Below are 27,445 nucleotides of genomic sequence, written 5' to 3' on the forward strand. Positions count from 1 at the left end.
AGGTTAGAGAGCATGGTAGAGAGCTTAGAGAGGTTTGAGAGGTTAGAGAGCACATGTACAGGAGGATTGAATGCCAATTAGAGAGGTTAGAAAATTAAATATGAGGTCCTATTGTATGAGATTAGTAACAGATACATTGATCTTTTACCACACAGTGTTCAAACTGGTGTCGGATACTACTATCTGTCTTCACTTGCATTGATCTCAATGGGATTAGAGAGATGAAAATGTTACTTAAGTGGATGTTTAGGATTCGCCCCTTAATGCACCTTGGTTAGAGAGGTTAGAGAGCACAGTAGAGAGGTTAGAGAGCACGGTAGAGAGGTTAGAGAGCACGGTAGAGAGGTTAGAGAGCAGGCTAGAGAGGTTAGAGAGCACGCTAGTTAGAGGTTAGAGCACAGTAGAGGTTAGAGAGATTAGAGAGCACAGTAGAGGGGTTAGAGAGATTAGAGAGCACGTAGAGTGTCATGTTTTGTCATATATTGTAGATGTCTTGTCCTTGTGCTTCCCCTTCTGTTCGTTTCCCCTGCTGGTCTTATTAGGTTCTTTCCCTCTTTCTATCCCCTCTCTCCCCCTCCCTCTAGAGAGATTCTCTCTCTCTATCGTTCCGTTCCTGCTCCCAGCTGTTCCTCATTCTCCTAACTATCATTTACTCTTTCACATCTGTCCCCTATTTTGCCCTCTGATTAGAGTCCCTATTTCTCCCTCTGTTTTCCGCTTCTGTCCTTGTAGGATCATTGTTTGATGTTCGAGGTTCTGTGTCCTTGTTAGAGCCCTTAGTGTTTTTACCTTCTTCAGATGCTGCGTTGAGCAGGTTCAGAGAGCACAGTAGGGTTAGAGAGCACCTGCAGTCTGTGAGAGCGTCTCCAGAGGTTTCTGAGGTTAGAGGATTTCAGTTTTCCTGTTTTGTATTTACCGGAGATAATATCCAGGATTATCGTTTTTGTTAGACAACTGGAATAAAGACTCTGTTTCCGTTAATCGCTTTTGGTCCTCATTCACCAGCATAACAGCTAGAGAGGTTAGAGAGGTTAGAGAGGTTAGAAGGCAGGTAGATTGAGGTTAGAGAGCACGGTAGAGAGGTTAGAACACGGTAGAGAGATTAGAGAGTCACGGTGAGAGGTTAGAGAGCACGGTAGAGAGGTTAGAGGGCACGGTAGAGAGGTTAGAGGGCACCGGTAGAGAGGTTACAGAGCACGGTAGAGAGGTTAGATTAGAGAGGTTAGAGAGCACGGTAGAGAGGTTAGAGAGCACGGTAGAGAGGTTAGAGAGCACGGTAGAGCGGTTAGAGAGCACGGTAGAGAGGTTAGAGAGCACGGTAGAGGTTTGAGGTTAGAGAGCATGGTAGAGAGTTAGAGAGGTTAGAGACGGTAGAGGTTTGAGAGGTTTGAGAGGTTAGAGGTTTGAGAGCATGGTAGAGAGGTTAGAGAGCATGGTAGAGAGGTTAGACAGGTTAGACAGGTTAGACAGGTTTGAGAGGTTAGAGAGCATGGTAGAGAGCTTAGAGAGGTTTGAGAGGTTAGAGGTTTGAGAGCATGGTAGAGAGGTTAGAGAGGTTTGAGAGGTTAGAGGTTTGAGAGCATGGTAGAGAGGTTAGAGAGGTTAGAGAGCACTTTAGCGACAGTGTTCTTTGGCTATTTAAACTGTCAATGCAACTGGCGGTTCAGTGTAGACACACACACCATCTTCTCAGTTCAGTTTGTGTAGACACACACACCATCTTGTCAGTTCAGTTTGTGAGACACACACACACACCATCTCTCAGTTCAGTTTGTGTAGACACACACACCATCTCGTCAGTTCAGTTTGTAGAGACACACACACCATCTTCTCAGTTCAGTTTGTGTAGACACACACAGTTCATCATCTCGTCAGTTCAGTTTGTGTAGACACACACACCATCTTGTCAGTTCAGTGTGTGTAGACACACACACCATCTTGTCAGTTCAGTTTGTGTAGACACACACACCATCTTGTCAGTTCAGTTTGTGTAGACACACACACCATCTTGTCAGTTCAGTGTGTGTAGACACACACACCATCTTGGCAAGACTGAAAGACTCAGTATTTTATGGATTCCATTTATTCCGCAATGTTTATTTTTAAATGTGTGAAAATTTTAAATATTCACTGTACGCGTACGCTGTACAGACCTGGGTTCACGTTCTAGTTGAAATATTTTTGCCTGTTGCATTGGAACCAATAGAAAAGTCCTCAAAAGTGCAAACCCTTCTCTGCCACTCCAGGCAGGTTAAAACAAACACTCAAAGTATTTTAAAGATGTCAAATACTATTTGAACCCAGGTCAGATTGTTTGGACTGTTTGTCCCAAACTGTCTTTTTATTTATATTTATATTTATTTATATATTTATTTATATATTTATATTTATAGATATATTTATATGTATATTTATTTATATATTTATATTAATATATTTATATTTATTTATATTTATTTATATATTTATATATTTATATTTATATATATATATATTTATATATTTATATTTATAGATATATGTATATTTATTTTAATATATTTATATTTATTTATATATTTATATTTATATATTTATATTTATATATTTATATTTATATATATATTTATATTTATTTATATATTTATTTATATATTTATATTTATATATTTAGTTATATATTTATATTTATATTTATTTATTTATATATTTATATTTATATATTTATATATTAATATTTTTATATATTTATATATTTATATAATTATATTTATATTTATATTTATTTATATATTTCTATATTTATTTATGTATTTATTTATATATTTATATTTATTTATATATTTATATGTATAGATATATTTATATTTATTTATATATTTATATTTATATATTTATTTATGTATTTATATTTATATATTTATTTATGTATTTATATTTATATTTATTTATATATTTATATTTATTTATATATTTATTTATAGATATATATGTATATATTTATATATTCATATATTTATATATTTATATTTATATATTTATATAATTATATTTATATATTTATATATTTATATTATATTTATATATTTATATTTATTTATATATTTATATTTATTTATATATTTATATTTATTTATATATTTATATATTTATATAATTATATTTATATTTATTTATAAATAAATATAAATATATAAATAAATATAAATATATAAATATAAATATAAATATAAATATATAAATAAATATAAATATATAAATAAATAAATATAATATATAAATAAATAAATAAATATATAAATAAATATAAATATATATATTTATTTATATATTCATATTTTTATTTATTTATTTATTTATATAATTATATTTTATTTATTTATTTATTTATTTATATATTTATATTTATATATTTATTTATATATGTATTTATATATTTATTTATATATGTATTTATATATTTATATTTATATTTATTTATTTATTTATTTTTATAAGTCAGTTAAAAAACAAATTCCTATTTGCAATGATGGCTGACCACGGCCAAATCCTAATCCGGGCGACGCTGGGCCAATTGTGCGGTTTGTGTCTGGGTCATGTAACTAGCTGACTGGCTGATGCAGTACTGCACTAAGCCTTTGGTGTAACATAGTTATGTGGCCAGCAGAGAATATTTAATGTGTCATACTCCCACCAAACTGCAGGGAAGTCGAAGCGTTTCAGAGTTAGGATTGCTGATCTAGGATCAAGTCCCCCTTATTCATTAGTTAGTCCCCCTTATCCATTAGTTAGTCCCCCTTATTCATTAGTTAGTCCCCCTTATCCATTAGTTAGTCCCCCTTATCCATTAGTTAGTCCCCCTTATTCATTAGTTAGTCCCCCTTATCCATTAGTTATTCCCCCTTATCCATGAGTTATTCCCCCTTATCCATTAGTTAGTCCCCCTTATCCATTAGTTAGTCCCCCTTATCCATTAGTTAGTCCCCCTTATCCATTAGTTAGTCCCCTTATCCATTAGTTAGTCCCCCTTATCCATTAGTTAGTCCCTCTTATCCATTAGTTAGTCCCCCATTAGTTAGTCCCCCTTATCCATTAGTTAGTCCCCCTTATCCATCTAAAGTCCCCCTTATCCATTAGTTAGTCCCCCTTATCCATTAGTTAGTCCCCCTTATCCATTAGTTAGTCCCCCTTATCCATTAGTTTGTCCCCCTTATCCATCTAAAGTCCCCCTTATCCATTAGTTAGTCCCCCTTATCCATTAGTTTGTCCCCCTTATCCAACTAAAAGTCCCCCTTATCCATTAGTTGTCATCCAAAAGGGCAAAACTGATACTAGACCAGATTTTCCAGTAGATTGTCGAATTGATTTCATAATGATGACTGCTAGCTAAGATTTTGAAAGTATGTTGTTGACACGATCAGTCCAATCAAAGCTACTATACATATAACGTGATTTGACGTCATTTCATCTGTGGCCAATGACCTTGAACCGTCTTGGATAGGCACTTCTAATGTAACTCTATGGCACCAACCAAGGGGCTAGAATTTTCTAGCTCTACCCTTAGACTTGGTGGTGACATAGTGTCCCCATGAGTGACAGAACACTGAGCCAATCGCGGCGCAACGCTCCGTATTTTCTGCTGGCCTGCCCCACCACCACAGAAAGCACTAAGCTCGGCTGAAACACCTGCATTTTGGAGCTGCCTTACTCAAGAAAACAAAAAATAGACTCTTTGTTTTGTAGGCAGCTTTATTTTAATTTTACCTTCATTTAACCAGGCAAGTCAGTTAAGAACAAATTCTTATTTTCAGTGACGGCCTAGGTACAGTTGGTTAACTGGTCTAGGAACAGTGGGTTAACTGGTCTATGAACAGTGGGTTAACTGGTCTAGGAACAGTGGGTTAACTGGTCTAGGAACAGTGGGTTAACTGGTCTAGGAACAGTGGGTTAACTGGTCTAGGAACAGTGGGTTTACTGCCTGTTCAGAGGCAGAACGCACCTTCTGTAACATTGGACACTTTATGGAACAAAAAAGCCTTCACTATATCATCCTGGAATATCCAAGGCCTGAGGTCATCTGCCTTTGGCCTAAAGATCAGGAACCCGGACTTCACCAAAGAAATCGGTAATACAGACATTGTTTACTAGTCCAACGCTCTAACCACTAAGCTACCCTGACATTTTTCTCTGTTAAGATAATTTCCTTTTGAATTTCTAGCCAAATGTAAAATGTTCCTGTTTTGATTAATTTAATGGAGTGAGTTAGGTCTGCTCTATACCAAATTAGCATACCCCCTGAGTCCCTTCCCTGTTTCACACCTGGTAGTTTGGTGGATGGGACTACCAGCTCTCTGTAACCGAGAGGGCAACCAGTGGGTCCGTCTCCTCTATCCTCTATACCAGGTTTCTTGCATGACAATGTCTTTATTACCGATTTCTTTGGTGAAGTCCGGGTTCCTGATCTTTAGGCCAAAGGCAGATGACCTCAGGCCTTGGATATTCCAGGATGATATAGTGAAGGCTTTTTGTTCCATAAAGTGTCCAATGTTGTTGGTTGTGGTTTGGCCTCAGGCCAGTAAGTGTGAGCAGAGCCTGCTGAGCATCTGGTACATGCCATTGGCTTGGGCGAGTGTATGAGTGGGGGTCGGGCCTGTTTGCCCGCTCACTACCTGGGTGTATGTGTGACTTCCATGTTGAGGCCCTCTTTGCGGGGGTGGGGTGCATGGGGTGGGCAGGAGTGGCATAGGTCTGATCTGAGGGGGCCTAAATGGGGTGTGGGTATGGTTGACGTGGGGGGGTGTTGATTGGTTGGGGTGGGGATGTGGATGTGGGTGCTGTGGTCTGGATGTAACTCCTGATATATATATATATATTTACTGACAGGTAATAAAGAGATTAAATAGTAGTTCCCTGAACTGGTGCCGTTTTTAATGGAAGAGTCCTGGACGAATCGTTTTTCTGCACCATTTAAAGGGACAGTCCAAGTCCCTTTGAACATTTCGGCTGTGCGCCTTTCAAGACATTTTGGTGACACGCACGTAGACAACCGGAAACCGTGGACAACCGGAAACCGTGGACAACCGGAAACCGTGGACAACCGGTGGACAACCGGAAACCGTGGACAAGAAACAAGACAACCCCCTCCTAGTATAATGGGGTAGTATACCCCCTACTAGTATAATGGGGTAGTATACCCCCCACCCTCCTAGTATAATGGGGTAGTATACCTCCCCCTCCTAGTATAATGGGGTAGTATACCCCCCTAATAGTGTAATGGGGTAGTATACCCCTAATAGTATAATGGGGTAGTATACCCCTCCCTCCTAGTATAATGGGGTAGTATACCCCTCCCTCCTAGTATAGTGGGGTAGTATACCCCTCCCTCCTAGTATAATGGGGTAGTATACCCCCCCCTCCTAGTATAATGGGGTAGTATAAGTATACCCCCCCCCCCTCCTAGTATAATGGGGTAGTATACCCCCTACTAGTATAATGGGGTAGTATACCCCCCCCTCCTAGTATAATGGGGTAGTATACCCTCCCTCCTAGTATAATGGGGTAGTATACCCCCTCGTAGTAAGCCCCCCTCCCTCCTAGTATAATTGGGTAGTATACCCCCCTCCTAGTATAATGGGGTAGTATACCCCCCCTCCTAGTATAATGGGGGGTAGTATACCCCCCTCCTAGTATAATGGGGTAGTAAACCCCCCTACTAGTATAATTGGGTAGTATACCCCCCTCCTGGGGTATAACCCCCTCCTAGTATAAGGTAGTATACCCCCCCTAGTATAATGGGGTAGTATAATGGGGTAGTAACCCCCCCTCCTAGTATAATGGGGTAGTATACCCCCCTCCTAGTATAATGGGGTAGTATACCCCTCCCTACTAGTATAATGGGGTAGTATACCCCCCTCGTAGTATACCCCTCCATCCTAGTATAATGGGGTAGTAAACCCCCCTACTTGTATAATTGGGTAGTATACCCCCTCCTAGTATAATGGGGTAGTAACCCCCCCCTACTAGTATAATTGGGTAGTATACCCCCTCCTAGTATAATGGGGTAGTATACCCCACCACCTAGTATAATGGGTAGTATACCCCTCCCTACTAGTATAATGGGGTATAATGGGGTATACCCCACCACCTAGTATAATGGGGTAGTATACCCCTCCCTACTAATATAATGGGGTAGTATACCCCTACCTACTAGTATAATGGGGTGGGTATGATGGTGGGTATGAGGTAATCTGGTGGGGATGAGGTAATCTGGTGGGGATGAGGTAGTCTGGGGATGAGGTAATGAAGTTTCGCAGACACAGATCATTAAGCCTACTCCTAGACTAAAAGAGAGTTCACCCAAATGACATACTAGCATTGATTACCTTACCCTGTAATCAGTCTATGGACAAGGTACGACCGCAATCCATGCTTTTGTGGAACAAATCCAATGCAAGTCGGTGGTACCGATGTTACAGCCTTTTCACGCTTTATGTTCAAATCATATAAGTAACTTAATTGAGCTACACAATTGATTTTAAATAGCCTTCTTTAGAATGATTTGGATGTTCAATAGATCTTTCCTTTCTCTATCTTGTTCAATAAACAAAAAATATGCTCAAAAACAAAGTGCTTTGTAGTCCAGGGAAGTGTCTGGGAAACCGGCCTGTAAAAGTAGGTAGATCAAAACATTAACACTTTGTGTTGTCAAGCATTGGCTCAGATGCTGCACCATCCTCCTCCTTCTCTTTCATCTCTCTGGCGCCACCAAGTGGTAAAGTCTGGAACTTCACCTGGAACACATCCCACCTCTCGGGCAACCAGACCTTATTGAACATCAGCTGAGCCAGCCAGGAGAAACCCAAGATGGCCGCCAGGGCCAGAAGCATACATATGGTCCTGATGGGGGAGCGCTGGACATAGACGCCGTCCTCCAGGGTGCATCCAGGGAAGTGGAGGACAGGGGCGAGGTTGAAGATGGGCTCCCCGCAGAGGAGTCTCATCAGGCCCCCTACGAGGTATCCCACCACGGCTCCATAGCCGTTGGAGACCTGTTGGAAGATGAAGAGATTTGTTTTGAAGAAGTGATATTCTAGCCTAGCCTGATGACTCACACTAACTTATTTTTATGCTCTGTCACTTGGTCCTTCTGTAGCTCAGTTGGTAGAGCATGGCGCTTGTAACGCCAGGGTAGTGGGTTCGATCCCGGGACCACCCATACGTAGAATGTATGCACACATGACTGTAAGTCGCTTTGGATAAAAGCGTCTGCTAAATGGCATATATTATATTACATACTTTAGTTTCAGTGCCATCGTTGAGGTCGTTTGTGGGAATGAGGGGCATTGTGCAATGAGGGTCATTGTGCAAAACAGGGTCATCAGCGATTGGATCAAATCAAATTGTATTTGTCACATGCGCCGATTTCAATTGAAATGCTAACTTACTGCAGGGGCAGTATTGAGTAGCTTGGATGAAAAGGTGCCCAGAGTGAACTGCCTGCTCCTCAGGCCCAGTTGCTAATATATGCATATTATTATTAGTATTGGATAGAAAACACTCTGAAGTTTCTAAAACTGTTTGAATCATGTCTGTGAGTATTACAGAACTCATATGGCAAAAACCTGAGAAGAAAATCCAACCAGAAAGTGGGAAATCTGAGGTTTGTAGGTTTTCAACTCATCGCCTATCAAATACACAGTGGGATATGGGTCAGTTTGCACTTCCTATGCTTCCACTAGATGTCAACTGTCTTTTGTCCGATACTTTTACTTCCTTGTCCGATGCTTTTACTGTGAAGTGGGGGCGAAGGAGAGGGGATTGAGTAAGGTAGATGTCAACAGTCTTTAGAACCTTGTCCGATGCTTTTACTGTGAAGTGGGGGCGAAGGAGAGGGGAATGAGTCTATCATGAGCTGACCATGCGCGTTCACGTGAGAGCTCTGTTCCATCAAACTTCTGAAGACAATGTAATTCTCCGGGAGGAACATTATTGAAGATTTATGTTAAAAACATCCTAAAGATTGATTCAATACATCGTTTGACATGTTTCTACTGACTGTTATGGAACTGTTTGACATTTCGTCTGCTTTTAGTGAATGCGCTTCGTGACATTGGATTTGTTTACCAAATGCACTAAAGCAGCTATTTGGACATAAATGATGGACATTACTGAACAAAACAAACATTTCTTGTGGAAGTGGGAGTCCTGGGAGTGCATTCCGACGAAGATCAGCAAAGGTAAGTGTAGATTTATAATGCTATTTATGACTTTTGTTGACTCCACAATAAGGAGGGTAACTGTATGGCTGGCTTTGGTGGCTGAACGCTGTTCTCAGATGATTGAATATTGTACTTTTGCCGTAAAGCTTTTTGAAATCTGACACAGCGGTTGCATTAAGAACAAGTTCATGTTTAATTCTATGTAAAACATGTATCTTTCATCAAAGTTTATGATGAGTATTTCTGTTATTTGATGTGGCTCTGCAATTTCTCTGGATATTTTAGAGGCATTTCTGAACCTGGTGCCAATGTAAAGGTTTTTGGATATAAATATGAACTTTATTGAACAAAACATATATGTATTGTGTAACATGAAGTCCTATGAGTGTCATCTGATGAAGACCATCAAAGGTTAGTGATTCATTGTATCTCTATTTCTGATTTTTGTGACTCCTGTATTTGGCTGGAAAAATGACAGTTTTTCTGTTATTTTGCGGTGACCTAACATAATCGTTTGTGGTGCTTTCGCTGTAAAGCCTTTTTGAAATCAGACACTGTGGTGGGATTAAGACAAAGTGTATCTTTAAAATGGTGTGAAATATTTGTATGTTTGAGGAATTTTAATTATGAGATTTATTTTGTTTGAATTTGGCGCCCTGCACTTTCACTGGCTGTTGTCATATTGATCCCGTTAACAGGATTGCAGCCCTAAGAAGTTTTAACCAATAATGCAGTTTTGTTTTTAAAGTAAAGAAATAAAAGTAACAAATAATTAAAGACCAGCAGTAAAATAACTAAACTAATCAGAGTATCAAAGCCAATTACACATTTTCAAACCGCTGTTTTACCCACATGTGTTTTGGTTCTGGTCCAACCCATCGGTTTCTGGACCAATCAGACGGCCCTGAATGTGTTCACATTCGGTGAAGAATCGGGGAGGTACTCAGATCCAAACTCATTGTGGAGAAGAAACTAACGTCTGTGGGTGTGGCCTAGCGTTTGGCTGGAGCAAGGACTCTGGGTAGCCAGACGAATTATAAGCCTGTATCCACAAAGCCTCTCTGAGTAAGAGTTCTGATCTAGGATCAGTTTAACCTTTAGTTCATAATGAATAAGATGATATGAACAGGTTGGGGCCTGAACCTAGATCAGCACTCCTACTCTAAGACGCTTTGTGGCTAGGGCCGGTTTGTGCTCTTGCCATCTCCATTGCTGTAGTTGTCAAGCCGACCATTTGGCATGATGTTGAGTGAGTTGGCATGACGACATCACAAACAGACTGGCACTCAGGCTAGTGACACACCACCATGTTTGTGATGCAGGGAAAAGATAAGGCCCACACACACAATATCACCTCTGCATTTACACACACACACACACACACACACACACACACACACACACACACACACACACACACACACACACACACACACACACACACACACACACACACACACACACACACACACACACACACACACACACACACACCACACACCTGGAAGAAGAGGACGCAGATGAGCTGAGGGAAGATGATGGTGTAGGAGAGATCAGACGCCAGGATCCACAGGGCAAAGGTACTGTTGTGGAGGAGAGTGAGGGCCATCCCACACAGCCCCACCACCACCACCGACACACGGATCACCCACTGTATCTCCCTGTCTGAGGCCTGGAGGAGAGATAGACACAAGATGGAGCTACAGTGGTCAGGACAAATCAAAGATGGAGGCACAGTGGTCAGGACAGTTCAAAGTCGGAGGCACAGTGGTCAGGACAGATCCAAGATGGAGGCACAGTGGGCTGGACAGATCCAAGACGGAGGCACAGTGGGGAGGACAGATCCAAGATGGAGGCACAGTGGGAGTACAGATCCAAGATGGAGGCACAGTAGGGAGGACAGAGCCAAGATGGAGGCACAGTGGGGGACAGATCCAAGATGGAGGCACAGTGGGGAGGACAGATCCAAGATGGAGGCACAGTAGGGAGGACAGAGCCAAGATGGAGGCACAGTGGGGAGGACAGATCCAAGACAGAGGCACAGTGGAGGACAGACAAGATGGAGGCACAGTGGGGAGGACAGATCCAAGATGGAGGCACAGTGGGGAGGACAGATCCAAGATGGAGGCACAGTGGGCTGGACAGATCCAAGATGGAGGCACAGTAGGGAGGACAGATCCAAGATGGAGGCACAGTGGGCTGGACAGATCCAAGACGGAGGCACAGTGGGGGGACAGATCCAAGATGGAGGCACAGTGGTTATAAACTCTGTAGACGTCATGAGATACAGATCCCCACTGAAACCTCCAAGATGTGTCATCTGGAGAATGGGGAGACAGACACAAAATGGAGGTACAGCAGTTAAAGGGGTGTGTTCCTCTTCCCCTTGAACAGCCCTGTGGTGTAATACTCAGAGAAGTCACAAGAGCTTGAACAGCCCTGTGGTGTAATACTCAGAGAAGTCACAAGAGGGAGCACGGAGTTAGGCTATATGTCCCAAAAATGCTATTACACTATAGAACCCAATGCAATGTGAATTGAAAAATGTCTTGCCAATGTCCCAAAAATGGATGAAAATGGAAAAAAAACACTTATTTATGCATTTAGTGGTGATTTTCTGGTACATGACCTATGACCTAGAACAGGACTAATGAACATAATGGATCATGTCCATTGAGAATGTGTTTCAGTTCTGGACTAGTAGGTTTATTCATCTGCGTCTGGGAAAACAGACCTAAATTCCTTAAGTCATCTCTACTGTATTGAGTATCTAGTCACACACAGATTTGTTAGAACGAGGTGTAAGTGATGGGATAGAACGAAAGCCTGCAGCCAACTCTTTACCTGCGTCCTGATGATGTTCTTGTAGATGTTGGAGGAGAACATGGAGGCGGAGCTGAGCAGGCCAGAGTCCACGGATGACATCACTGCGGCGGCGATGGCCCCGATGCCGATGACGGACACGTAGGGCGGAGCCAGGTGCTGCAGGGCGATGGGGAGCACCAATCCCGTCTCGTTGCGCTCATACGGAGATGGAGACCCGTACGATGTCAGGTTCCAGTCTGGAGACACACCAGGAAAGTGTCAATAAAGTTTGGTCGTTTTGACAGTCACACTTTGATGAAGTCTAAAAGCATAAACACGAGTACGATGTGTATGAGTTATTTACATTATTTCATTTTGCAATCAGCTCATGTGAGCTGCAGGGAAACCAGATGTATTCAAGGGATCTCGTGCTCCACCGAGAGTAATAACAAACATGCACTCTAGCCACAACACCAGGACACTGCCACTAGACTGGAGTGTGTTATGGTTCATGATGTGAGGTAGATGATAGGAGCAGTTTACGGACATCAGATAACAGACAAACCAGTCAACGACACACAACTCTTTTTCTCTGAAACTTTATAACCCCTTTAATAACATTAACTTGGAGGTGCTTATATTTGTCCATTATTCTTGAACAAGTGAACATGTGTTTAATTGCTATATTGTAATTATTTCGCTACTATGGCCTATTTATTGGCTTACCTCCCTTATATTACCTCTTTTGCACACACTGTATACAGACTTTTTCTATTGTGTTATTGACTGTATGTTTGTTTATTCCATGTGCAACTCTGTTGTTGTTTGTGTTGCACTGCTTTGCTTTATCTTGGCCAGGTCGCAGTTGTAAATGAGAACTTGTTCTCAACTAGCCTACCTGGTTAAATAAAGGTGAAATAAAAAATAAAATGTATTTTTATCTTCATATCCCAACTCCCCCTGAGTCGCCGTTGGAGAGTTGGGGTCAGAGACGACCATTACATCCCTGGAGGGTAAGGGTTTAAGTGCCTTGCACAACAACAGATTATTCACCTTGTCTGCTCCGGGATTGGAACACCTTTTTGTATTTTATTACCTGTGGAAGCGGCTACAGCCCCGACCAGGACAGAGGGGATCCCCAGGATGAGGACCATGGCAGCAGCCGCGAAGCAGGTGACCTGGGCGTTATACGAGGAAGAGGCCGAGAGCGTCCTCTGGTGGAAACACTGGAAAGACAAGCTACCCAACGCCTGAGGAGAGAGTGGAGGAGATGAGGGAGAAGAGGAGAGGATGGAGAAGAAAGGGAGGCAGAAGAGGAGGGAGGCAGAAGAGGAGGGAGGCAGATGGAGGGAGAGGAGGGAGGCAGATGAGGAGGGAGGCAGATGAGGAGGGAGGCAGATGAGGAGGGAGGCAGAAGAGGAGGGAGGCAGAAGAGGAGAGAGGAGGAGGAGATGAGAGGAGGGAGATGAAAGGGAGGAGAGGAGGGAGGCAGAAGAGAGGAGGGAGATGAAGGGAGGAGGAGGGGGGAGGCAGATGAGGAGAGGAGGACAGATGAGGGAGCAGATGAGGAGGGAGGCAGATGAGGAGGGAGGGAGATGAGAGGAGGGAGGCAGGAGAGGAGGGAGGCAGAGAGAGGAGAGGAGGGGGAGATGGGGGAGAAGAGGAGATGAGGGAGAATAAAGGGAGGAGGGGAGGGAGGCAGAAGAGGAGGGAGGAGAGGAGGAGGAGGAGGGAGGAGAGAGAGGAGGAAGGGGAGGGAGAAGAGGAGGGGGAGGATAAGGAGGGAGTGGAGAGGAGGGAAGATGACAGGGAGGAGGAGGGACAAGAACAGGAAAGGAGGTTGTTAGAGATGAAATGGTAGCAGGTAGGAGCTGTTAACGTTTGAATCCCTGAGCAGATGAGGTGATACATCTGCCGAGAGGTGCCCTTGAGCAAGGCACTTAGGAGGGGTAAGTCCCTCTGGATAAGAGGAAATGAGGGATTAATAAGTTCTGTTTGTGTTGTTTAAGGAGAAGTAGAATGAGGCCTTGAGTCTCCAGGATGTTTTTTTGTATTGTAGAGTCATGGTGAGGTCGAGGGCTGTTTGTGGTTTTTGGGGGACTGTCTGTTAGAAAGCTTGAGACTGGAAACCACAGATAGGCTGCATGGCCTAACAACAACAAGATAAGATGGTGCCAACACTGGTTGAGATTGTAGAAACTCCTGGGTCAAGTTAACACAAGACCATGTCCTTAATGAGGATGAAAGTGTCTGTAGAAACTCTGGGTCATGGTTAACACAAGACCATGTCCTTAATGAGGATGAAAGTGTGATAGAAACTCCGTCAGGTGCCCTTGAGCAAAGCACCATGCCCTTAATGCTCCTGAAAGTGTCTGTAGAAACTCCTGGGTAAATGGTTAACACAAGACCATGTTCTGTTTGAGGATGAAAGTGTCTGTAGAAACTCCTGAGGTCATGGTTAACACAACATTTACATTTACATTTAAGTCATTTGCAGACGCTCTTATCCAGAGCGACTTACAAATTGGTGCATTCACCTAGACCATGTCCTTAATGAGGATGAAAGTGCTGTGTCATGTTAGTGGAAAAAACACTTGAATATCTCATGGTATGAGAGGGGGAGCTTTGATAGGATGTGAGAGAGTGCTGCCATTCCAACGGTGAGACAGGGATTCAGCTGTTGAGTCTCTTTTGCTATTTTACACAACTGAACTTTACCAAACGTTTTGACTCAATTTGTAATGAAAGTGTATTGCATATTGATTCCTCCATATCAAGGTTAACAAAGAGTTTTGAGCAGTAGAGAAAATAAATGGTTGGAAGATAGAAGAGAATAGTGATATGACTGTAATGTAGAGGAAGGACAAGACTGGTGATATGACTATAATGTAGAGGAGAGGAGAGACTGGTGATATGACTGTAATGTAGAGGAGAGGGGAGACTGGTGATATGACTGTAATGTAGAGGAGAAAGAGACTGGTGATATGACTGTAATGTTAGGAGAGGAAGACCATATGACTGTAATGTGAGGAGAGGAGAGACTGGTGATATGACTGTAATGTAGAGGAGAGGAGAGACTGGTGATATGACTGTAATGTAGAGGAGAGGAGAGACTGGTGATATGACTGTAATGTAGAGGAGAGGAGAGAGACTGGTGATATGACTGTAATGTCCTTAATGAGACTGATGAAAGTGCTGACTGTAATGTAGAGTGAGAAAAAAGACTGGTGATATCTCATGGTATGAGAGACTGGTGAAATGACTGTAATGATAGAGGAGTGAGAGAGACTGGTGATATGACTATAATGTAGAGGAGAGGAGAGAGACTGGTGATATGACTGTAATGGAGAGGAGAGACTGGTGAAATGACTTTAATGTAGAGACTGGTTTTGACTGTAATGTAGAGGAGAGGAGTGAGATTGGATATTGATTCCTCCATATAGAGACTGGAGCAAAGAGTTTAGAGGAGAGGAGAAAATGAATGACTGTAATGTAGAGGAGAGAGAGAGACTGGGATATGACTGAAGAGAGAGAGACTGGTGATATGACTGTAATGTAGAGGAGAGGAGAGAGACTGGTGATATGACTGTAATGTAGAGGAGAGGAGAGAGACTGGTGATATGACTGTAATGGAGAGGAGAGGAGAGACTGGTGATATGACTGTAATGTAGAGGAGAGGAGAGAGACTGGGGATATGACTGTAATGTAGAGGAGAGGAGAGACTGGGTGATATGACTGTAATGTAGAGGAGAGGAGAGACTGGTGATATGACTGTAATGTAGAGGAGAGGAGAGAGACTGGTGATATGACTGTAATGTAGAGAGGAGAGGAGAGACTGGTGATATGACTGTAATGTAGAGGATAGGTAATATAGAGACTGGTGATATGACTGTAATGTAGAGGAGACTGGATGAGAGACTGGTGATATGACTGTATGTAGAGACTGGTGATATGACTGTAATGGAGAGACTGGTGATATGACTGTAATGTAGAGACTGGTGATATGACTGTATGATATGACTAATGATATGACTGTATGATAGAGACTGGTGATATGACTGTAATGTAGAGACTGGTGATATGACTGTAATGTAGAGACTGTAATGACTGTATGATAGAGACTGGTGATATGACTGTAATGTAGAGACTGGTGATATGACTGTAATGAGACTGGTGATGACTGTAATGTAGAGACTGGTGATATGACTGTAATGTAGAGACTGGTGATATGACTGTAATATAGAGACTGGTGATATGACTGTAATGTAGAGACTGGTGATATGACTGTAATGTAGAGACTGGTGATATGACTGTATGATAGAGACTGGTGATATGACTGTAATGATAGAGACTGGTGATATGACTGTAATATAGAGACTGGTGATATGACTGTAATGTAGAGACTGGTGATATGACTGTAATGTAGAGACTGGTGATATGACTGTAATGTAGAGACTGGTGAGACTGTATGATAGAGACTGGTGATATGACTGTAATGTAGAGACTGGTGATATGACTGTATGATAGAGACTGGTGATATGACTGTAATATAGAGACTGGTGATATGACTGTAATGTTGAGACTGGTGAGACTGTATGATAGAGACTGGTGATATGACTGTAATGTAGAGACTGGGATATGACTGTATGATAGAGACTGGTGATATGACTGTAATGTAGAGACTGGTGATATGACTGTAATGTAGAGACTGGTGATATGACTGTAATGTAGAGACTGGTGATATGACTGTAATATAGAGACTGGTGATATGACTGTAATGTAGAGACTGGTGATATGACTGTATGATAGAGACTGGTGATATGACTGTAATGTAGAGACTGGTGATATGACTGTATGATAGAGACTGGTGATATGACTGTAATGTAGAGACTGGTGATATGACTGTAATGTAGAGACTGGTGATATGACTGTATGATAGAGACTGGTGATATGACTGTAATATAGAGACTGGTGATATGACTGTAATGATAGAGACTGGTGATATGACTGTAATGTAGAGACTGGTGATATGACTGTATGATAGAGACTGGTGATATGACTGTAATGTAGAGACTGGTGATATGACTGTAATGTTGAGACTGGTGATATGACTGTAATGATAGAGACTGGTGATATGACTGTAATGTAGAGACTGGTGATATGACTGTAATGTAGAGACTGGTGATATGACTGTATGATAGAGACTGGTGATATGACTGTAATGTAGAGACTGGTGATATGACTGTATGATAGAGACTGGTGATATGACTGTAATATAGAGACTGGTGATATGACTGTAATATAGAGACTGGTGATATGACTGTAATGTAGAGACTGGTGATATGACTGTATGATAGAGACTGGTGATATGACTGTATGATAGAGACTGGTGATATGACTGTAATATAGAGACTGGTGATATGACTGTAATGTAGAGACTGGTGATATGACTGTAATGTAGAGACTGGTGATATGACTGTAATGTAGAGACTGGTGATATGACTGTATGATAGAGACTGGTGATATGACTGTAATGTAGAGACTGGTGATATGACTGTAATGTAGAGACTGGTGATATGACTGTAATGTAGAGACTGGTGATATGACTGTATGTAGAGACTGGTGATATGACTGATGTAGAGACTGGTGATATGACTGTAATGTAGAGACTGGTGATATGACTGTATGTAGAGACTGGTGATATGACTGTATGTAGAGACTGGTGATATGACTGTAATGTAGAGACTGGTGATATGACTGTAATGTAGAGACTGGTGATATGACTGTAATGTAGAGACTGGTGATATGACTGTAATGTAGAGACTGGTGATATGACTGTATGATAGAGACTGGTGATATGACTGTAATGTAGAGACTGGTGATATGACTGTATGTAGAGACTGGTGATATGACTGTAATGTAGAGACTGGTGATATGACTGTATGTAGAGACTGGTGATATGACTGTAATGTAGAGACTGGTGATATGACTGTAATATAGAGACTGGTGATATGACTGTATGTAGAGACTGGTGATATGACTGTATGTAGAGACTGGTGATATGACTGTATGTAGAGACTGGTGATATGACTGTAATGTAGAGACTGGTGATATGACTGTAATGTAGAGACTGGTGATATGACTGTAATGTAGAGACTGGTGATATGACTGTATGTAGAGACTGGTGATATGACTGTAATGTAGAGACTGGTGATATGACTGTAATGTAGAGACTGGTGATATGACTGTAATGTAGAGACTGGTGATATGACTGTAATGATAGAGACTGGTGATATGACTGTAATGTAGAGACTGGTGATATGACTGTAATGTAGAGGCTGGTGATATGACTGTAATGTAGAGACTGGTGATATGACTGTATGATAGAGACTGGTGATATGACTGTATGTAGAGACTGGTGATATGACTGTAATATAGAGACTGGTGATATGACTAGAGACTGGTGATATGACTGTAATGTAGAGACTGGTGATATGACTGTTATGTAGAGACTGGTGATATGACTGTAATGTAGAGGACTGGTGATATGACTGTAATGTAGAGACTGGTGATATGACTGTAATGTAGAGACTGGTGATATGACTGTATGATAGAGACTGGTGATATGACTGTATGAATGGAGTATGCATATGTTTTACTTATCAAATGCTTATTCAATCCGTATCTAACTTACTTGACTCATTTAACACATTAACAAATCAATCATCCGTCCATCCATCAATCAGTTGATCTCACCACCAATAAGAAGTCATCAACCCACTTGAAGACCTTCTCCTTCTCCATGCGTCCCAGCCAGGGGGCCTGGTAGGTGTGGTTGAAGGCTGTCTGGGTGATGTCACCCACCACTGGGTTGGCCATGAGGAACGGGACACACAGCCACTGGCAGCAGAGACAGAAAAGCCCCAATTAAAAATGATTAACTCCTGTCTGCAATTGCAGCCACAATGAGACACATGAACATACATTAAAGTGTATATGATAATGATCATTTTAGGTTTTCGTCCATCAAAAGTACATCTGTAGTCAACTATGTTCAGATGAGTTCCATCTGTTAAAAGACAGACCGTTTGTGTGTTTTTTGTTGGGCAATTATCTCCGTTGTCAATCATCTGACAACAGACCACTCCTAGGTGTTGGCTCCATCCAAAATACTTGGACAATGTTTCCACGGCCTTACACTCGCCAGACTGGTTTAGATTCAAAATGGCCGCCTGTCCCTCACCAGACTGGTTTAGATTCAAAATGGCCGCCTGTCACTCACCAGACTGGATTGGATTCAAAATGGCCGCCTGTCCCTCACCAGACTGGTTTAGATTCAAAATGGCCGCTTGTCCCTCACCAGACTGGTTTAGATTCAAAATGGCCGCCTGTCACTCACCAGACTGGTTTAGATTCAAAATGGCCGCCTGTCCCTCACCAGACTGGATTGGATTCAAATTGGCCGCCTGTCCCTCACCAGACTGGTTTAGATTCAAAATGGCCACCTGTCACTCAACAGACTGGATTGGATTAAAAATGGCCCTGTCACTCACCAGACTGGTTTAGATTCAAAATGGCCGCCTGTCCTTCACCAGACTGGTTTAGATTCAAAATGGCCACCTGTCCTCACCAGACTGGATTGGATTCAAATTGGCCGCCTGTCCCTCACCAGACTGGTTTAGATTCAAAATGGCCGCCTGTCCTTCACCAGACTGGTTTAGATTCAAAATGGCCTCACCCTGTCCCTCACCAGACTGGATTGGATTAAAAATGGCCACCTGTCACTCACCAGACTGGTTTAGATTCAAAATGGCCGCCTGTCCTTCACCAGACTGGTTTAGATTCAAAATGGCCGCCTGTCCCTCACCAGACTGGATTGGATTCAAATTGGCCGCCTGTCCCTCACCAGACTGGTTTAGATTCAAAATGGCCGCCTGTCCCTCACCAGACTGGATTGGATTCAAATTGGCCGCCTGTCCCTCACCAGACTGGTTTAGATTCAAAATGGCCGCCTGTCCCTCACCAGAATGGTTTTGATTAAAAATGGCCGCCTGTCACTCACCAGACTGGTTTAGATTCAAAATGGCCACCTGTCACTCACCAGACTGGATTGGATTAAAAATGGCCACCTGTCACTCACCAGACTGGATTGGATTCAAAATGGCCGCCTGTCCCTCACCAGACTGGTTTAGATTCAAAATGGCCGCCTGTCCTTCACCAGACTGGTTTAGATTCAAAATGGCCACCTGTCACTCACCAGACTGGATTGGATTAAAAATGGCCACCTGTCACTCACCAGACTGGTTTAGATTCAAAATAGCCGCCTGTCCCTCACCAGACTGGTTTAGATTCAAATTGGCCGCCTGTTCCTCACCAGACTGGTTTAGATTCAAAATGGCCGCCTGTCACTCACCAGACTGGATTGGATTGAAAATGGCCGCCTGTCACTCACCAGACTGGATTGGATTCAAAATGGCCGCCTGTCCTCACCAGACTGGTTTAGATTCAAAATGGCCGCCTGTCCCTCACCAGACTGGTTTAGACTGTCACTCACCAGACTGGATTGGATTGAAAATGGCCGCCTGTCACTCACCAGAATGAATTCGATTCAAAATGGCCGCCTGTCCCTCACCAGACTGGTTTAGATTCAAAATGGCCGCCTGTCACTCACCAGACTGGATTGGATTTGAAAATGGATTGGATTCGCCTGTCACTCACCAGACTGGATTGGATTCAAAATGGCCGCCTGTCACTCACCAGACTGGATTGGATTGAAAATGGCCGCCTGTCACTCACCAGACTGGATTGATTCAAAATGGCCACCTGTCACTCACCAGACTGGATTGAATTCAAAATGGCCACCTGTCACTCACCAGACTGGTTTAGATTCAAAATGGCCGCCTGTCACTCACCAGACTGAAGAAGATGAGGATGAGCTGGATGACGTCGGTGTAGGCTACAGAGTAGAGTCCTCCCAGTAGAGTGTAGACGATGGCCACCACTGCAGAAATCCCCACAGAGTAGGAGTAGGGCAGGTCCAGAATCACACTCATGGTGCCACCTGCACACACACACACACACACACACACACACACACACACACACACACACACACACACACACACACACACACACACACACACACACACACACACACACACACACACACACACACACACACACACACACACTTTTAGCTCAGCGGGCTAACACAGTTTTGTGGCACCACAGATAAAAACTGTAAAATCAGGTTAAACTGAGTTGGTCCCTCGCCGTTGTACTGGAAGTGTGACCGGGTTTGAAGTAACAAACAACATTCTTCACACGCCAGCTAGAATGAGCATGACTGACTTTCAACAAGTGGTCATTAAAATACCCACCTGACCTGTTTCCCCTCCCTGATCAAATTACTCCATCTAGAACAAGCCTGCATCTCACCAAGCTGGGGCGTTGTGTAACTATTCCCCAGGTTACTCCATCTAGAACAAACCTGCATCTCACCAAGCTGGGGCGTTGTGTAACTATTCCCCAGGTTACTCCATCTAGAACAAACCTGCATCTCACCAAGCTGGGGCGTTGTGTAACTATTCCCCAGGTTACTCTACCTAGAACCGACCTGGTTCTAACATCTCACCAAGCTGGGGCGTTGTGTAACTATTCCCCAGGTTACTCTGTCTAGAACCAACCTGGTTCTAACATCTCATCAAGCTGGGGCGTTGTGTAACTATTCCCCAGGTTACTCTACCTAGAACTGACCTGGGTCCAGCATCTCACCAAGCTGGGGCGTTGTGTAACTATTCCCCAGTTTACTCTGTCTAGAACCGAACTGGGTCCAGCATCTCACCAAGCTGGGGCGTTGTGTAACTATTCCCCAGGTTACTCTGTCTAGAACCGACCTGGGTCCAGCATCTCACTATGTTGTGCCAGCAGCATACCACCCTGCATACCACCCTGCATACCACTGCTGGCTTGCTTCTGAAACTAAGTGGTTTGGTCCTGGTCAGTTCCTGGATGGGAGACCAGATGCTGCTGGAAGTGGTGTTGGAGGGCCAGTAGGAGGCACTATTTCCTCTGGTCTAAAAAAACATCCCAATCTCCCAGGGCAGTGATTGGGGACATTGCCCTGTGTATGGGTGTCTTTCGGATGGGATGTTAAATGGGTGTCCTGACTCTCTGAGGTCATTAAAAATAGCATGGCACTTATCGCAAGAGTAGGGGTGTTAACCCCAGTGTCCTGGCTAAATTCCCAATCTGGCCCTCAAACCATCACGGTCACCTAATAATCCCCAGTTTACAATTGGCTCATTCATCCTCCTCCTCTTCTCCCCTGTAACTATTCCCCAGGTCGTTGCTGCAAATGAGAACGTGTTCTCAGTCAACTTACCTGGTAAAATAAGGGTGAATTAAAGAGTTTAACCTACATAAAGACAACCCTGACAGGTCCATCAGGAAAGAATGGCTGTGTCTGCAATGGTACCCTCTCCCTTATATAGAGCATTACTTTGGACCGGGGCCCATTGAGAATATATAGAGAATAGTGTGTCATTTTGGATGGATCCAGTGACTTGACACACTTTTTAACAGAGATGTAATGGTGTCCAAGACTGGCTAGAGGCTGAATGACTGTGTGTTTTTTGTGTCGGTTTATCTAAGTTGTTTGAAACAGGGAGGAATGTGGCTCCTGCTTTGGAACACCAGACAGTGACCTGCGGTTGAGATTCAACTGCACTCTGTGTGTGTGTGTGTGTGTGTGTGTGTGTGTGTGTGTGTGTGTGTGTGTGTGTGTGTGTGTGTGTGTGTGTGTGTGTGTGTGTGTGTGTGTGTGTGTGTGTGTGTGTGTGTGTGTGTGTGTGTGTGTGTGTGCAGCGAATGATTTAGTACTTTTGCAGCGAATGATTTAGTACTTTTGTGTTTACAAGTGATTATGTGTGTTGTGTGTTTTGAAACAGTTGTTTATTGTTTTGTTGTACATATTACCTAGTCCGACCAGTGTGCAGGCGACCCACAGTGCATCCATTACAAGGGCAGGGAACACCAGAGCTCCACTCACTACTCTCCCATACTTGACCTGGAAGGGATCCATCATAGTAACATACTTCTTCTCCCTCATCGGTTTGGCAAAGAATATACCACCTGAGATAAAAGGAGAGGAGGAGGAGAGAGAGAGGAGGGAGAGAGGGGGTGGGGGGTGGGGAGGAGGGGGGAGAGAGGGGGTGGGGAGGGAGGGGGGAGAGAGGGGGGGTGGGAGGAGGGAGGGGGAGAGAGGGGTGGAGAGAGGGGGAGGAGAGAGGGGGGAGTGGGGGGGGAGGAGAGAGGGGGGGAGAGGGGGGGTGGAGAGAGAGGTGAGGGGGGAGGAGTGAGGGGTGGAGAGGGGGGGTGGAGAGAGGGGGTAGTGAGGGGGGAGAGGGGGTGGGGGGGAGAGGTGAGGGGGGGGAGAGGGGTGGAGGGGGGGTGGAGAGAGGGGGGTGGAGAGAGGGGGTGGAGAGAGAGGGGGGTAGTGAGGGAGGGGGGCGAGTGAGGGGTGGAGAGGGGGGAGGAGAGAGAGAGAGGAGGAGAGAGAGGGGGAGTAAGAGAGGAGGAAGAGAGGGGGAGAGAGAGAGAGAGAGAGAGAGAGAGAGAGAGAGAGGAGGGAGAGAGAAGGAGGGAGAGGAATAGAGGGAGAGAGAGAGAGGGGGAGAGGAAGAGAGGGAGAGGAAGAGAGAGAGAGGAGGGAGAGAGATAACATAAACAGTGCACCAATAACAAGCCGATAAGGTGTGTAGAATATTTGAATGAATTGAAGGTCAGTTAAAAACTACAGACTGGGATGTGTGTTTCAGCACAACAACGTCCCGCCACTTCACAAATATTGGAAACTTTGATATTCTTACATATTTCAATGATTATTTCTGATTGTGAATTATTAAACTTTGTGTGTGTGTGTGTGTGTGTGCGCGTGTGCGTCTTACCGATGATGAAGGAGACGGAGGTCTGTAGGGGCATGAAAGCCCAGACCAGACCCAGGTTAGGGTTATAGACAACCTCTGCTATCCCTACGATAAAGCCTCCTCCAACCCACGTAGCTGCAGGACACACACACACACACACACACACACACACACACACACACACACACACACACACACACACACACACACACACACACACACACACACACACACACACACACACGCACACACACACACACACGCACACACACACACACACGCACACACACACACACACACACACACGCACGCACACAAACACTGTTTGTCCAAAGGTAAGGAATGATCTATACTGTCTCTACAGTACAGTGTGAATACAGTAATAGTGAGTATAGTTGTAAAGGTACAGTGTGAATACAGTAATAGTGAGTATACAGGTACAGTACAGTGTGAATACAGTAATAGTGAGTATAGTTGTAAAGGTACAGTACAGTGTGAATACAGTAATAGTAGTATAGTTGTAAAGGTACAGTACAGTGTGAATACAGTAATAGTGAGTATAGTTGTAAAGGTACAGTAGTTGTGAGTATAGTTGTAAAGGTACAGTGTGAATACAGTAATAGTGAGTATTGTTGTAAAGGTACAGTACAGTAAATAGTGAGTATAGTTGTGTACAGTGTGAATACAGTAATAGTGAGTATAGTTGTAAAGGTACAGTACAGTGTGAATACAGTAATAGTGAGTATAGTTGTAAAGGTACAGTGTGAATACAGTAATAGTGAGTATAGTTGTAAAGGTACAGTACAGTGTGAATACAGTAATAGTGAGTATAGTTGTAAAGGTACAGTGTGAATACAGTAATAGTGAGTATAGTTGTAAAGGTACAGTACAGTGTGAATACAGTAATAGTGAGTATAGTTGTAAAGGTACAGTACAGTGTGAATACAGTAATAGTGAGTATAGTTGTAAAGGTACAGTGTGAATACAGTAATAGTGAGTATTGTTGTAAAGGTACAGTACAGTGTGAATACAGTAATAGTGAGTATAGTTGTAAAGGTACAGTGTGAATACAGTAATAGTGAGTATAGTTGTAAAGGTACAGTGTGAATACAGTAATAGTGAGTATAGTTGTAAAGGTACAGTGTGAATACAGTAATAGTGAGTATAGTTGTAAAGGTACAGTACAGTGTGAATACAGTAATAGTGAGTATAGTTGTAAAGGTACAGTACAGTGTGAATACAGTAATAGTGAGTATAGTTGTAAAGGTACAGTGTGAATACAGTAATAGTGAGTATAGTTGTAAAGGTGCAGTACAGTGTGAATACAGTAATAGTGAGTATAGTTGTAAAGGTACAGTACAGTGTGAATACAGTAATAGTGAGTATAGTTGTAAAGGTACAGTGCGAATACATTAATAGTGAGTATAGTTGTAAAGCATTACACAGATCTAAAGACATGGTCACACCTCACCTACCAGTCATGGTGAATATTCCCACAAGCAGGCCGATATTCCTGTCTCCCAGTAAGGTTATCTCTGTCTTGTCTCCCGTACTTTTCTTCTCCATAGCCCTGGACTTCCGTGCTGCCCACAAACCTGTCCCCAGGACCAGCAGATAGAACACTGCCATGGCAACCACTCCTGGAATGTTCAGAACCATGGTGGAACACTGGAAACGCTCACAGAAAGAACACTGACTGAACACTCCCAGACAGAACACTGACTTTGAACACTCCCAGACAGAACACTGACTCTGAACACTCCCAGACAGAACACTGACTCTGAACACTCCCAGACAGAACACTGACTCTGAACACTCCCAGACAGAACACTGACTCTGAACACTCCCAGACAGAACACTGACTCTGAACACTCCCAGACAGAACACTGACTCTGAACACTCCCAGACAGAACACTGACTCTGAACACTCCCAGACAGAACACTGACTCTGAACACTCCCAGACAGGACACTGACTGTCAGGAGTTCTGTCTACTGAGTTGCAGTAGTAGTGGCAGTATAGTCTTGTTCCTGGTTGGATAGTTCAGAGCGCCTGCTCTTTTCTACTTCTGGCTTGATTGGTCACAGTGGAGGAGGAGTAAAGGGAAGTGGGCAGGGCATTCAAAGCAGTAAGGAAATAATATGGTGATTAGTAGATAAATAGTAAGAAGTAAGGAGAGCATGAAGTCATTGGTAGATAAATAGTAAGAAGTAAGGAGAGCATGAAGTCATTGGTAGATAAATAGTAAGAAGTAAGGAGAGCATGAAGTCATTGGTAGATAAATAGTAAGAAGTAAGGAGAGCATGAAGTCATTGGTAGATAAATAGTAAGAAGTAAGGAGAGCATGAAGTCATTGGTAGATAAATAGTAAGAAGTAAGGAGAGCATGAAGTCATTGGTAGATAAATAGTAAGAAGTAAGGAGAGCATGAAGTCATTGGTAGATAAATAGTAAGAAGTAAGGAGAGCATGAAGTCATTGGTAGATAAATAGTGAAGTCATGAAGTCATTGGTAGATAAATAGTAAGAAGTAAGAGAGCATGAAGTCATTGGTAGATAAATAGGAAGTAAGGAGAGCATGAAGTCATTGGTAGATAAATAGTTAAGGAGAGCATGAAGTCATTGGTAGATAAATAGTAAGGAGAGCATGAAGTCATTGGTAGATAAATAGTAAGAAGAAAGGAGAGCATGAAGTCATTGGTAGATAAATAGTAAGAAGTAAGGAGAGCATGAAGTCATTGGTAGATAAATAGTAAGAAGTAAGGAGAGCATGAAGTCATTGGTAGATAAATAGTAAGAAGTAAGGAGAGCATGAAGTCATTGGTAGATAAATAGTAAGAAGTAAGGAGAGCATGAAGTCATTGGTAGATAAATAGTAAGAAGTAAGGAGAGCATGAAGTCATTGGTAGATAAATAGTAGATAAATAGAAGAAGTAAGGAGAGCATGAAGTCATTGGTAGATAAATAGTCATTGGTAGATAAATAGTAAGAAGAGAGAGCATGAAGTCATTGGTAGATAAATAGTAAGAAGTAAGGAGAGCATGAAGTCATTGGTAGATAAATAGTAAGAAGAAAGGAGAGCATGAAGTCATGAAGTCATTGGTAGATAAGTCATTGGTAGATGAGAAGAAAGGAGAGCATGAAGTCATTGGTAGATAAATAGTAGAGAAGAAAGGAGAGCATGAAGTCATTGGTAGATAAATAGTGAGTCAAGATAAATAAAGGAGAGCATGAAGTCATTGGTAGATAAATAGTAAGAAGTCAAGATAAATAGAGAAGCATGAAGTCATTGGTAGATAAATAGTATTGTAGATAAATAGTAAGAAGTAAGGAGAGCATGAAGTCATTGGTAGATAAATAGTGAGAAGAAAGGAGAGCATGAAGTCATTGGTAGATAAATAGTAAGAAGAAAGGAGAGCATGAAGTCATTGGTAGATAAATAGTAAGAAGAAAGGAGAGCATGAAGTCATTTAATAAATGATAAAACAGCATGCCTGGGTCTCACCTAATACTGACAGT

At 42.7% G+C, this 27,445-nt stretch overlaps 1 protein-coding gene across 1 annotated transcript; it reads right to left on the reverse strand.

The window, feature by feature from the left end:
* Positions 1 to 7,475: 7,475 nt before the first annotated feature.
* LOC124025156 (high-affinity choline transporter 1-like) lies at positions 7,476 to 25,947 on the reverse strand. The gene is made up of 9 exons (XM_046338818.1): positions 25,405 to 25,947; positions 23,951 to 24,064; positions 22,980 to 23,135; positions 20,915 to 21,063; positions 18,759 to 18,902; positions 13,099 to 13,252; positions 12,042 to 12,259; positions 10,699 to 10,869; positions 7,476 to 8,027 (listed from the first exon to the last, which is right to left on the reverse strand). Exons 1-9 carry the CDS (start codon positions 25,586 to 25,588, stop codon positions 7,668 to 7,670), a joined length of 1,650 nt encoding a protein of 549 aa, XP_046194774.1. The 5' UTR covers positions 25,589 to 25,947; the 3' UTR covers positions 7,476 to 7,667.
* Between the last annotated feature and the right edge of the window lie 1,498 nt (positions 25,948 to 27,445).

This window comes from Oncorhynchus gorbuscha, unplaced genomic scaffold, assembly GCF_021184085.1.
Source record: "Oncorhynchus gorbuscha isolate QuinsamMale2020 ecotype Even-year unplaced genomic scaffold, OgorEven_v1.0 Un_scaffold_2207, whole genome shotgun sequence".
Classification (NCBI taxonomy): Eukaryota; Metazoa; Chordata; class Actinopteri; order Salmoniformes; family Salmonidae; genus Oncorhynchus; species Oncorhynchus gorbuscha.